General features: G+C 39.5%; 1 protein-coding gene across 6 annotated transcripts in view; it reads left to right on the top strand.

Annotated features, from left to right (window-relative positions):
• Nucleotides 1-10,698, top strand: part of TRAPPC11 (trafficking protein particle complex subunit 11) — a 44,092-nt gene extending 33,394 nt beyond the window's left edge. For 3 of the 6 annotated variants that reach the window (XM_084856521.1, XM_084856517.1, XM_084856515.1), the window contains 6 exons: nucleotides 2,158-2,266; nucleotides 4,044-4,132; nucleotides 5,518-5,651; nucleotides 7,476-7,643; nucleotides 8,246-8,285; nucleotides 9,327-10,698. In XM_084856521.1, the coding sequence (XP_084712647.1) occupies nucleotides 2,158-2,266; nucleotides 4,044-4,132; nucleotides 5,518-5,651; nucleotides 7,476-7,643; nucleotides 8,246-8,285; nucleotides 9,327-9,349 (563 nt within the window). In that variant the 3' untranslated portion in view covers nucleotides 9,350-10,698. The remainder of the gene's footprint in view (nucleotides 1-2,157; nucleotides 2,267-4,043; nucleotides 4,133-5,517; nucleotides 5,652-7,475; nucleotides 7,644-8,245; nucleotides 8,286-9,326) is intronic. The other 3 variants (XM_084856519.1, XM_084856520.1, XM_084856516.1) reach the window with 1 other exon arrangement.
• Nucleotides 10,699-14,586: the final 3,888 nt, after the last annotated feature.

Raw genomic sequence — 14,586 nt, forward strand, 5'->3', positions numbered from 1 at the left:
TATATCTGGCAAAAGTAGTTGCTTTTTAAAATATGATCATTTAAATTTATATCATGAGAGTTAGTGTAGCCAAAGCTAGGGGTGGGCAGACTTAGGTTTGCAGAATCTACTTTGTTTTTTTATCAGAACCCCAAGATCCACCAACTGCAGCCTGGTTCAAAAGAAATACACTTAGAATTACAGTCCTTCCAGACACAAATCCACTCCTGGTCACTCTAATCTATCTTCATTTCAACAGCAGAATTCAGGGAGGCATAGAGATGTGGAGGCCTGGAAAAATGGTTGTTTTCCTGAACACTCTTTTTGTTCCCGAAAAATTGAACAGCTTTGGATTATGAAATATTTTCTTTTAGAATTTAAGACAAAGTATTTATATATTGTTACCCAGCCTTTACTCCCCCAAAATGATTTCTAAAAACTATGGAATAAGAACACTCTTATAGAAAGACTAGAGATGTAAAATGTCTGGAAATAATGAAGCCATGTGGGAAATGTTTTTTTTTAATCCTCTCTGTAACATTCCTGTCATAGTTATTTATTCCATTCCTTATTAAAATTATTGATATAAAGTGTATTTTACTGATAGACATTTATGCTTGTGAGTAAGCATGTGACTAAGCATGTGAGTAGCATCACCATTGTGCATTCTTGACTGTAAATGTGCATTCTTGACAGCTTAGGTTTTGTTCTATGGAGTCCTGTGTTTCTGATGCTGTAGCAGTCATTTAATGTCGTTCTAATCTATTCAGACAAGAATTACAAATTCACTAACTCAGTTTACTTTTAAAAGTTTTAAAATATAATTAGAATTTTATGAGCAACCTAAATTATACATAAAATAACTTTAGGAACAGAAAGTGTGCTTTATGTTCCTAAAGCAGCCCTCCCCAACCCGGTGCCCTCCGGATGTTTTGGACTACAGTGCCAGCATTACTAACCATTGACCATGCTGCCTGAGGCTGATGGGAGCGGAAGTCCAAAATATCTGGAGGGCACCAGGTTGGGGAAGGCTGTCTTAAAGCAACAAAGTGACTTTAGAGTGGGGAAGGCTGTCTTAAAGCAACAAAGTGTAAAAAGAGCTAAAAAAATAAATATTGCTTATTTTCCAAGTTTTCCAAAATTTTCAAGTTTTCCAACCCCACTCCTCCCAGAAAACTGGTTTTTTTCCATGGCCCCAACATTTCCAGAAATTTTGCATCTCATGGGAGCAAGGGGAGCTATTTTGTTGCTACCACTGTTAAACAATTGGGAGTCAGAAATCTTCGCCAGTCTGTTGCAAAACACACAGATCTACTAGTAAATCCCAATCCATCATCTGCCCAGCCCTGGCCTCAGCTTTAAAAAAATATTGTATAAGAGATTAACCCAATTTCCTTGTAGGGTACTTTCCCTGCATGTCTTCCATCACCAAGTAAATATCAACCACACTTAACAGCGGAAAATCATGGGTTAATTTATTTGCATATGCAGTCTCTGGTCAGGCTGATCGAAGGTTGCTATGTGACATCCGAACCTGGATGCTATATGTTAATCAGGTGTTAAGCGACCCACAGTTAACATACAATCATTTGTTAGGTTAACTTTGGGTTGTTTAACCCACAATTACCATAGTGCCCGGGTTCAGATGTCATATAACAACCTCCAATCAACCCAGTCAAAGGTTGCTTATGCAAAATGGTGGCGGAATGCACCTGGCATACACCACAGCCAATTGTGGTTTAATTAACCCACAGTTTGCCATAGTTATGTGTGAACAAGCCCATCTTGTCACACTTGCTACGAAGTGAATTAGTATTTCTACAATTAAGTAATTCTGATTTTTCCTCTATCACAGATGGCTTGGTTCTGCTTGATGACCTTTAGGATACTTACTAACCTATAAACCTACCTTTTTTGATGAAATGACTGCTGTTCAGTTGATTCCTCTATATGAGTTACCCCTGCTTTTTCCTGGGGAAGGGTGAAGAAATCTCTGTACAGTGTGCATGCATGTACATACCTATGCCTCTTTGTCTTCATACAGTATTTGGTATATTTTACTACACTTGCTTGTTGATGTGCATGACATATAAAGTGTATTTATAAAATAGATTTTCAGATTTATTTAGGATCTGAGTAACTTTTTCAACTTTAGACTGAACCTGACTTTTCTAATAGTTGTTCTACAGACAGGCGAGAGTGCTAGTGAATGTTTTTGCCTTCGTTGTCCACCAGTTACTGGACAAGGTGGAGTGGCTACTGGATGTTATGTAATTTCCTGGAAAAGGTAACTGTTCCTCTCTACTTCTACAAACAAGTGTTAGTGTTGCATATTTCTTCCCTTACTGATGAATTCAGTAGTGTCGCAGTTCAAGTCTTCCTGCGTACCATTCAGGCAAAATAAAGTGAAGGCATGGATATCTGGACTCCTCTTATTTTTTTGAGCCAGCCCTCATAGTCATTTAAAAAGGCTGAGGAAATAGCTAAGCTGGAAAGAGCCTGTGGAGAAACATCTCAAGTAGGGGGTTGCCATGTCTCTCAAGAACCCTAGCCGTTCAAAGTTTGTGAGCATGTAAAGGCAGGCTGGCATGTCTCTCTCCAATGAAGAGCAGATTTTCAACTGAACCAAGGAGTTTGTGCCCCCCTCTAGGTAGGGGAGGCTCCCCATGTCCCTCCCCAACAATGCACACTTGAGAATCAGGCCCTTAGCAGAATGAACTAGGAGTCATTTCCAAAATATAGTGCTGAAAAGCAGAGTTGACAGCAAATGTTGCTCAAAGCAGAATTCTGGTTGGAGTTTTAAATTCATCTTGTGGAACCCACTTTGTACTTGGGTTGGGCAGGTGACTTGCGGAATTCTTCATCTGGTTCTTCCTGGCTTGTAAGGGCCCACCTGATGCCTAGAAGCCTTTGCAAAAACTTTTAGCTTGCCTGGCATGGATCAGGATTTTCCTGTTGCCTTTCCTGGCCTGCACAGTCATGTGCGAGGGCCGTCCACACGCAGGTCAAAGCCTACACATCTGCCCTGAATGCTTCTGTTTCAAATCCATGTCCAAAATGTTATGTGACAATGAATGCTTCTACTTCCATGGGCTTGGATTTGGGTGTCCTCACAAGTCCAATTACTTTATAAGGATGGTGAGGAGGCCATAATCCAAGCTGTGCAGGCTGAAACCTTCTGTAGCAGCCTTTATTTGTATCATGTGGAAAGGCCTGGCAGAGCCTAGGCAGCAGGAAACCTCCTGAATACCAGTAAATGTGTAGTTTTATGTAGGATCCAGATAGTATTCTATGGAGAACCTGAAATTCAGCAGCCCAGATCTGTCTGTAGAATTTATCTTCCAGATCTCACTTATTCCTAAAGTCATGCCCTTTCTGTGGTTTTTATACTCAAAGTTTGGACCTAGAATTAAAGCCTTTGAAAAAATAGAATCTGTATTGATTGGAAAGAGCTGTTGGAAATATTAAAGCTGTAAAACAAAAGAACTAAGTTTGTCTGCTCCCCTGAAGAACTGCCTCCTAAATATGTTTTTGTGTTTTATCAGCTGTGTCATTCTTCAGAATTATTTCTGTGACTTACTCCAGACTGAGTTGGAAAATTCTGTGCTATCTGTCACATAGATTAGGGGTGCGCAACCTTTTCAGCTCCAAGGGCTGCACATGATGCTGGCATAGGACTTACACATGCACACACTTGTCCCAAGGATCCTGAAACAGGTCATTCTTTCCTTGCTGCTAGCAGTGGCAGGGAAAGAGTGATCTGTATGAGGAACTCTCACGGAGGGAGTAGAGAATACAAGTGGTGGAGGGGAATTTAATGGTAGGTCCGGACACCGATGGGGACCTCAGTAAAGGCCTTGGGGAGCTGTAGGTTGTGTATCCCTACCATAGGTTGTATGTATGCATGCCTTTCTGTCCCTTGTCGTTCAACTCTTAATTTGTTGAGTTTCTTTTAACTTTCCTGTTACCTTTAAAACTGTGAAAATTAAGTAATCATTTACTGCTGATTTTTTTATAGTGAACCTCATGTTAAAAATATGCATCTACGTGTTTTTTTTATAAAGGAGCTCAGCTGTGAAGAGCATACCTGTTAATACTGTGATCACACTCCCCCACGTTATTGCAGAAAGTATCCCACTTCATGTTAACGCAGGTAATGCTAATGTATGCATAAAGTCAAACTTTGCCTCATATGCTGATTTTACAAAATTCCCAAAACCTTATTGCAGTTTAAAAACTGATTCTGGGAGGATATCATGAAAATGTTGCTTTATTAACCAGTTTGTGGACAAAGCACTTGGTTGTTGTTTTTTAGGTCATCTCCGTTGTATCTTAAAGATTCACCTGAGTCACTCCTACTCCTAAAACACAACATAAGAAAGGCAAAGAAATCAGCAGGCAGCATCACCTTCACAGTTGCCACATCTTCCCCAACACAGTGTTCTATAGATGTGCTGGATTACAAATCCCATCATCTCCAGATATCATGTAGTCCCCTGTATTTGGAAGGCACCAGTTTTGGGGAAGACTCGTTTTAACACCCCTGTTCAATAGATGTAGGTTCCCCTTATTGTCTTGTGTTTCTGTCATATAAAATGTTTGTGAGAGGTACTCTTTGTTGGCCTAAAGTGACCTCTTAAACATCAATTCATCACACAGAAACAAACAAAAACTACAGAAGAATGTTGCTATTGGACTTATTTATTGTATTTTAGATCCCACTCTTAAGGGTAAAGGGGAGCTTACTTGTGTTAGCCTGAGAAATAGTGAGTGGCACAAGTAACACAGCAAGCTTCATAGCCTAGCAAGGATTTGAACCCAGGACCTCTGGTCCATGTACATCACACTAGTCACTACACCATGAATCTCTCGAATGATCCCTCACTTTTCTAATCCTAAATGGTTCAAGCAGAATCGCTACTTCCAGTACATGGCTTCTCCTGTAGCACCAGGGTTACCAACCTATTTTTCTTGCAGGGTTACCTGCAAGAATTTCTTTGACTTGTTTGCTCTGCTGTTGGCTGTTTTGATCATAAGCTTTTTTAAAAAAAGTCTTATTAAAGTTGATGGTACTGAAATGGCTTGAAGTATTCTGATTTAACAGGTTTGTGGATTGGTCTGCCAGCCACCTAACTTCCATTGATTTGTTACTGAAGTCTTAAATGCCATTTCCATTTATAAAAACAAAACACTAAAATTGGCTATCCCATTTCTGTGTTTAACTGTATATTGTGGTGCACCACTTTTCCTTTTCTCTTAGTTCTGATGACTGACACATGAGTGACAGATGGAATTTGCCTTGCAGCATTTCAGCAACGTTCAGAGTTTGAAAAGAGAACTAATCATATTTTCTTAGTGGTACTTTAGCTCATAATTTTTGCATGGTTACTCCAGTGTTTGATTGCTTCTCAAAACATTTTATCTTCTTGGTCTCTGAGGTAGATAATCCTAAATAGTGTTAATATATTCTTGTAAAGTTGAAACAGAACTATGAAATGCCTTATGTATATAAACCACTGTTGCACTTTCTTTCCAAAGATCTGCCCTCATTTGGTCGAGTCAGAGAATCCTTGCCTGTAAAATATCACCTACAGAATAAGACTAATTTAGTTCAAGATGTAGAAGTGTCAGTGGAACCCAGTGATGCCTTCATGTTTTCTGGCCTTAAGCAGGTATGGGCTATGACATGCTTAGACTTTTGAGCCTGTTTTGAATTCTATCGGCACTTACTCTTCAGCCATTACTTTTGTGCAATTCGCTCTAAATCAATAAATAGAAATCTCAGAAATCTGCATCTGCTTTTCTTGTGAAACATGGGCTGTAGGAAAGAGCAACAATTGGTTATTTATAAATAGTATGGCCAAGTTTGCAAATTATTTAGGGTGGTTGAAACAAAAAGAGATTGTGAAGAGCTCCACAAGGATCTCTCCAAACTGGGAGAATGGGCAAATGCAGCTCAATGTAAGCCAGTGTAAAGTGAGGCAAAAAGTCCCAACTTCACGAATATGTTGATGGAATCTGAGCTAGCGGTGATTCACCAAGAAAAAGATATTGGGGTTGTGGTGAACAGTTTGATAAAAATGTCGACGTGTGGTGCAGTTGCTGTGAAGAAGGCAAATTCTATGTTGGACATAATTACGAAAGGGATCGGAAATATAACTGCTGATACCATACTGCCATTATACAATCTATGGTGCAACCACATTTGGAATACTGTATACAGTTTTGGTCACTGCATCTCAAAAAGGATATTGTAGATTTGTAAAAGGTGCAGAAAGGGGCAACCAAAATGAATCAAGGGACTAGGAGCAACTCTCCTACTAGGAAAGGTTACAATGGCTGGGATTGTTTAGCTTAGGGGAAAAAGGCAAGTAGTAGGGTGGACATGATAGAGGAGTACAAAACTATGCATGGGGTGGAGAAAGTAGACAGGGAGACATTTTTCTCCCTCTCTCATAATACTAGAACCTGGGGTCATCCCAGGAAGCTGAATGGTGGGAGATTCAGTACAGATTAAAGGAAGTAGTTCTTCACATAGTGCATAGTTAAACTATGGAATTTGCTACCACAAGATGTAGTGATGGCCACCAATTTGGATGAAGGTGATTAGACAAATACACGGAAGATGAGACTGTCATGCTACTAGTCATAATGGATATATACTACCTCCAATATCGGAGGCGGTGCCTCTCTTTGCACCCGTTGCTGGGGAGTAGGTGCAGGATGGTGCTATTGCGATCGCTCCTTTTGGACTTCCCACAGGCACTGTGCAAACAGAATGCTGAACTAGATGGACCCTTGGTTTTATCCAGCATGGTTCCTCTTATGTTCTTATCATACCTTAATACATACACAAGCCCAAATAACCAGGTTCCTTAGGAAACCTTGCATTTATCAGTAATTAAGAGTAGTCTAGAACTTCCTGTAAAATGTTCTTCAGTGCTCTAGCTTTTCCCTTTATTCAGTGAAATAGCTGCATTCCCTATTACATTTTGGTACTTTGAAAAATGATACATTGAAATAGATTTTCAAGATAAAGTAAATCTCTTTGGGTTATAAATTAACAAGATGCTAAATCACATTTGCAAAACCGGGGGAAAATTAAGATGGTAGGGGTAAGAAAGAAAAGTATGTATTCAGTCTAGAAAACCACACCATTTACCTGCATTGCCCCCATTACATGGAAAGCTCTAACAGGGTTTGAAAAGCAGTGTGTATGTGACATACATGACTGGTTTTTAACTAATTAACAATCCTTCTAGGGTCTACTAGATACACACAGACTGGAAGTGAAATTGCAAGGACATTGTTGAAGAATGTGGAGGTTGAGAAATTAAATTAGAATAAATAAGGCACACACATGATTGACTGTTTCAAGCAGTCTTTGATTTATGTAATGCAAACATAGTCAAATTTAATAATTAAAAAAAAATCTGGATTGTGGTGTGTATCCAAAATAAGGATTCTGATTAGAGACTTTGGGCTGTACTTTGTAGATAAGATTGCGAATCCTTCCTGGTACTGAACAAGAAATGTTATACAACTTCTACCCTCTCATGGCTGGATATCAACAGCTGCCATCACTCAATATCAACCTGCTACGGTTTCCACACTTCACTAACCAGCTGCTTAGAAGGTTTATACCAACGCACATCTTTGTAAAGGTAAGGTATAGTAAAGGCAGCAAAGCTGTTTAGAGCTCTTTCAGCATGTATTTCACTCTTAAAGACAGTGGATTAATTTGACTATATAATCAGCTATATAGTTAGGTTAGACGTTTAAAGTTGGTGCAACATCTACCTGGGAATTGCAAAATATAAGAATGGAGTCTATAATTTGGCTGACAGTCATTCAAGGAGGCTTTTGTTGACTGTATTTGATCCTTATTTAATTGGGCTTCTAAGAAGCGTTACGTTACAGCCAGCTATGTCGTTTCATTCAATCCTGTAAAATGTTCTTCAGTGCTCAAGCTTTTGCCTTTATTCAGTGGAATAGCTTCATTCCCTATTACATTTTGGTACTCTGGAAAATTATACATTGAAATAGATTTTCAGGATAGAGTAAATCTCTTTGGGTTATAAATGAACAAGATGCTAAATCGCATTTGCAAATAACTAGAATTGGAAAGAGCATATCATGAAGTCAGAGCACTGATGGCTTCTTCAGTATTAGCTAGACTTTGCATATGATATTGGAGTTATTTAGCTACTATGAAGTTGGTGAATGGCTTTTCTCTTCTCCCCCCCTACCCCCCTTTTCATGGCAGGAATTACGCTGGTGGCTAGGAAGAGACCTGTCCAGGCAGAGTTAGTGAAATCCTTGAAAAAATGTGATGTGCCTTTTGTGAAGTATATAGTAAAAACCAACTTAATCCCCCCTTCATAGCGAAGAGGCTTTGCATTCTGCTTGATTGCACTACAGCCAGAAAGGATGGGCGTTTCCCACAAATTCTGACAGTCAATATGCCTTTTAGATCAGTCATCTACACTTACAGCCAGCTAGAGACATAAGCCTGCTGCCCCAGGCAAAGAAACTATGCACATCATGCCCTGTGTTGTAATCTGTTCTTGGCTGTATTTTAAGCAATTGTACCTGGTGTCTCAATGTAACAACCCCTGGTAACAATCCTCTGCTTTTCTAAACTTTTGAAAGCTAGATAAGATTCTGAAAATCTGATGGGATTCTTATCGTTCATGCTCTAAAGTTTCCATTTATGTGGTAAATGTTTATTTTCTGTAGTATTAAAGGATTATGTGTTATTGTTAGTTCCACAAAATGACAGACAGTAGATAAATGTTCTTTGCTATTGAGACAACTTAATAAAAGTGCAAAAAAAAAAGGATGCTGTAAGTACAGTTGGCATCTAATATCTGCTTTTATCTGTCTGTCTCTGACACACAACCAAACTCTGCAGAGTCTTCCTTTTTGTTTGAAGTTTTACAGATAGGGTTAAAAGCAGATGGTCAGACAAAGGAAGAATTATTGTAGGAGTGTGGAAACGTGCTGTTTATATTTCTACCAATAAATGAATGTAATACCATGATAACCTGAATTTCACTGCTTTCTTGTAGCCTTAGCTTAATATTTGTTCTAACAATCCCTCAGCACTCGTTGTTTTCAATGGGACTTGCTTGCAGTTAAATATGCTTAGGGGTAGAACCTCAGGCAATCACTGTGGGGCCTTTACGTAGTATTAGACTGCAAGATGGATTATACTATGATGGATTTCAGGCTGAGGTGAATTGCAAAATATATGAAACTAATATTAGTATATAGACTGAATGTAGTTGTGCTGTATAATTGCAGATTAAATGTAATATTACATTTGTTCTCTTTTTATTCTAAAGCCACAGGGCCGTCAACCAGATGATGCTTCGATTGCTGCTGCATAACTGAGGATTCAGGCACAAGGGAAAGAGTTTTGCACAGCATATATAGAACTTTGCTTCTTTTTCAAATTCTAGCTTTGCTCAAGCTACAAACAAAAAACGTCATCTGTAGATTGGTAACAACTGCCAGGATTAACTAATTCTCTTTGTGGACTTGATTCTAACAAATAAATACACAGGACAAAGTCAGTGTTTTATTTAATGCAAGTCTTTTGACTTTTCTGAAAGTTAAATGGATGTGTTATTTATTATGTATATGGAATATTTTGGCAAAATGGGTGAAGTTAACTTGGCCAAAATGAAAATAATAATTCTGGCTTCAGTAGTGTCGTCTTGAGGTGCAATGCCTGTGGATTTTGTTGCAATGACTGATTCTTCTCTCAAATTTTATAGCACTGAAATTTCCTTGTAGAACCTTGTTTTTGTGCCACTCTACATTCTGTGTAAAGAACAGGACCCATTCATATCCTTATTGTCTCAGCAGGCTCCAGCTACTTGGAACATGATGGATAATTCCAGGTGTTGAATGAACAAATATGTCATTTTGTAGTAACACCTGGTGATGCTTGAGACTTGCTGGCTACTAAGTGGTGCAGCGCTAGCTACTGTGAAGCTGCTTTTGCGGGGTTTTCTTTACTCCAGGGGACCAGGTAAAGGTACTGGTGAATGTCAGTAGGAAGGAAGGAACCCACAGCACTGAGACACTGATGGCCCCTAAGGGGAACTTTAAGCTGCTATACAACCAATAGGCAAATCCAGGCTTCTTCAGGCACACCAGTTGTTCAGTCTTTTGCTACAGGAGAAGAGAAACTCTAAATGATTCAGTACTACGGAATTATGTGGCTAGATCTTGTTTTCAAGGAGCCACGTGTGTCTAAGAAATGCCAACCACCCTTGCAGAATTTTCCCATAAAGCCATGCCATGGTAGGCCTTTTGGGAGAAGCTGAACCTTTTGATTAATGCATACGTATGTGAAATCATATACTTCATTTTTTTAGGACAGGCCTGTTACTACTTATTGGCTCAAAAATACTTTCTACTGTAAACTGTAGTTGCTATCTATAAATTGGAAACTATTTTATGGAAAAGGCCACTATACTGCAGTAGAATCATCCAGCCGCAAAACCCTTACCCAGCCAAGCCACCTTCCTTTTATCAGGGTAACTCTGCATGTAGAACGTCAGTTAGCTAGTTAAGAGAAATTCATTTATCAATGTTCATGTGAAATGCTCTTTAGAAAATTTACAGTAAATCATGTAAATAAAATCTGTTTTGTGAAATTTTCCCATTGTTTAACTAATAAATTAATTTAAGCTTTGGCTTTTGGATATCCATAGTATTTTTTTATTTAAAGGAAGATAAAATCTGATGTACCGTAGTAGCTAATGGTGTGAGCTGGGAGATCCCCTAGTTCAAAGATCTCCTCACCCATGAACTCACTAGGTGGCCTTAAGCAAGCTATTATTCTCTTGACTTCAGTTCCTCCTCTCCCCCCTCGGCAATATGGAGATACAACTGACTCACCTTTCAGGTCTGTTGCTATATTGCTGAGGTAATATATGTAAAGCACTTCAGAATGTTCAAAATGCTATTTGAGCACCAACTAGTGCTATCCTAAACTTTAGAGCAACTTCTAAAACGGATAGATTCATGTCTTGGTGGTATTGTCGGTAAGTGATTTAGCAGATTATACTTTAAAATGGCAGAAATGTGATCTGGAAAGAGGTTCACATATCAATGTACTACCAACACTAGCATTTAGCATTATTATAGATCGTTTTACACCAGTGTTCTGTGACACTTGTACTAGTATCAATAAGCATATGGTCTGACATAGACATTACGTAGATTGTGGGTATTAGGTGCACAAATCCAAATGTGCCTGCTACAAAAGAGCTACTGTTGCTGGGGGTAAGTAGCCATCTAGGAGCAAACTAAGTGTCTACTCTTGGAAATTAATATAATAAAGGCTTTTTACTTTACAGGCAGGGGAAAGAGTTGAAGTAGAGAAAATAAAAGTGGGTAAGTTCCCCATCCTCATACAGGGAACTCAAAGCTGATCTTCAAACTTTAAGTTTACTAGCCCTTGCAAGAGTTGAGCTGCAACAGCACAGCCATGGCAACAGAATATGGGGCTGAGGTTCAAGAACTTGTTTTGTTTTGGCTTCTTAGAAATTTTAATGCAATTCAAGTACATTCACAAGCACAATTATGATCTTTCAAAGTTTGAAGTGAGGATAAAATACACACATCCTTATTCTTTGTGTGTTTCCACTATTAGCAGTTGTTTAAGATAGAGATATCAAGCAGAACCCTAGCATTCCATGCCAAATCCAGGATGGCAGGTAAGGCAGAGCAGTGTGGGTCAGGATTGCTTTGCTAGCAATATCCACCATTGTCATATACTGCTCACTAAATACAGGACAAGGAGCAATGGCTTACATTGGGTTTCCCCATTTTATCCTTACTATGAATAAGGGTAGGCTGAAAGAGACTTACCAAGGTTACCTAATAAGATTCTTCTGGTCAAGCAGGGATTTGAACCTAGGTTTCTCCAATCTAGGCCTGACAACCCATCAACTACACCACATAGACTTTGGAAGTTTCAGTGATTCTACAAAGTAGGATAGGATTTTGCAGGAAAATTTTTGTTTTCTTTCCTGTGATTCTCCCAGTCTCATCTGATCTCGGAAGCTAAGCAAGGTCAGCCCTGGTTAGTACTTGGATGGGAGACTGCCTGGGAATCAGGCTTCCTGAACTGAGCAGTGGGTTGGACTCAATCATCTTGTATAGGCCCCTTCCAACCCTATGATTCTATGCCAAGTCCATGAAAGCTAGTTATGTATACGAAGGGCAGCATATAAAATACATTATTGCATGGTACAGGAAAGGGCAATGAAGAGGTGTGAACTGGAGATAATTTGCTTCATATCCTTTTAATTAAAACATCTGCCTGTGTAGATGGACTATAAACAAATATTAGGAAAAGAGGTAGAGTAATATGGGGGAAGAAGAAAAGGACCCAAGAATATAAAATGGAGTAAAAGAAGGCAATTAAAGTGGACGGGACATGGTATTTGCCTCTTGTATCAAACATATTTGCCAACATAATGACAGCTGCTTTGGTACAATATTATGCAAGGCAGAATTGAAGGCCACAGCAGCTCCTCCCCTTGGAGCTTTACAGATTTCAGGCAGGGACTTTGCCTGTGCACCATCCCTGAACCTCTGATAAAGGAGAACATTGCAAGCAGACCTGTAAGAGCCACTACCTAGTAAGAGTTTTCAAGGCTGGTCTGTTTCTTTAGTCTCAGGGTTGTTGCAGATATTAAGAAAAGACTGGTTGCCACATCATTTCAACCATCATAATGAGTAATAATTGAAGCAATTTTTGGCGTGCAAACATGGGAAATGCGTGCCTGGGCAACCCGTCCAGTTGTGGTTCTTAGGCATAGTTTTCCACTTAAGTATCATACATGGGTTTCCCACATACAATACAGAAAAAAATATAGTCAAGGTTCTGTGGAAACCATGCAGGTCCATCTTTTCCTATAATGTGTGAAGTGGCCCATGGCAACACAGATCCATGGCTACTTACTTTTTTTCTTTTTTTCTTCCTCTCCCTATCTTTTTTTCTTCCTCTCCCTTTTAATATCTGTCAGTAAATATACAGCATGATTGCCTGGATGATACCTATCCATTTTTGCCAAGCATGAGATGCTATTGTGACTTTTTGCACAAGCCACTCAATAAAATTTAAAGATAATTAAGACATATTTATAATACATATCTCTCATATTTATGACAACCCTTGCAACCAGTGGAATGGCATGGGTGCTTTTCCCTCTAAACAGGAAAGCAGGCATACATAGCTGCCATGTTGATGACCATCCCTACCCCTAGCTTGTCAATATTTATTTTATTTTATTTTATTATTAAAATTATTAATCGCCCATCTGGCTGGTCACCCAGCCACTCTCAATAGAGCTCCAACCCAAAAGAAGAGGATAAGCACTGCGTGGTGGGAGAGAAAAAGGAAGGAAGAGGGTGAATGGTGGGTGCATGAACCAGCAGCCAGGCTCCTGAAAGGAAAGGCCCCTAACAAAGGAGCCCACTTTTTCTGGTCTCTGGGGGTGCCTATGGAAACTAGGGTAGATCATTTTGGATAGGTAGGCCAACTGTGATGGTACTTATTTTACCTGTATCCCAGGGGAACTGACAGAGCACTTCATTTATGGAAAGCATGTCCTAATGCCTCACTTAAGCCAGAGTGTTTAATTGGCCAGACTAGTCACGTTGCCTAGGCAAACCAGAAGGTGACTTAAACATTGGAATGATCTTCTAAGAGAACATTATTAAAATGAACCACACTTCACAATGCTCAAATAGCTAGCAGCGTTGGGAAAGTTTTAGAATGGTGCAATGTTGGGGAAATTAAGCCAGATAACACCCCCTAATTAACTAAGTGTCTATTTTCTCTCCCAGGCTCTGTGAAGTTTTGGTGCTGCAGCACACCTTTGTAAATTTTTACCATTCGTGAATAAAAGGTAACAGTTGCAGCCACGCTATTTTGCACTAAATTATTCTTGCAAGAAATGAGAGAGTGATGAAATTTACTCTTCAGTTGTTCCTGGCTTTAAAGTGACAAGCATGTACTTACCTCATCTTAGTACACTACAATGAATGTACTATGAAACACATCTAGTGGGAAGTTCTCGGTGTCATTGTTGCACCTTGGACAGATTCAGTGCTACCCCGGCCTGGTGCCCTCCAGATGTTTTGAACGTCAACTCCTATCTGCTCCACCAGTACGGCTAATGGTCAGGCAATCTGGGAGTTGTACTACAAAACATCTGGAGGGCACCAGTCCAAGCAAGAAACACAACAGCCAAGCTGAAATTCTTGCTACCTCTAGAACATGAAAAAGTCAAGCATGGCCAGGGAACAAGGAAGAAACAAAACAACATATGAGTTATAGTCAAACACTTCAAGCGGGCAGAAGCTATACATGGTGCTAGCCTCAATCCCCTCCAACTTGGCTCTATGCTCAAGAAGCCTAGGGAATGCAAAGGAGAAGTGGCACAGCTCCTGGTAGAAACACTTCAGAATGAACTGCAAGGAGCCATTCTGATAGTCACTAAGGACTTTCCATAAGTTATTCTAAAACAAATCTTAGTAGTGAGATTAAGATACTTTCATAGCAGGGGAGAAGACCTG

Source organism: Heloderma suspectum, chromosome 5 (assembly GCF_057233095.1).
Source record: "Heloderma suspectum isolate Gila_16-S chromosome 5, 16-S_ref, whole genome shotgun sequence".
NCBI classification, from domain to species: Eukaryota; Metazoa; Chordata; class Lepidosauria; order Squamata; family Helodermatidae; genus Heloderma; species Heloderma suspectum.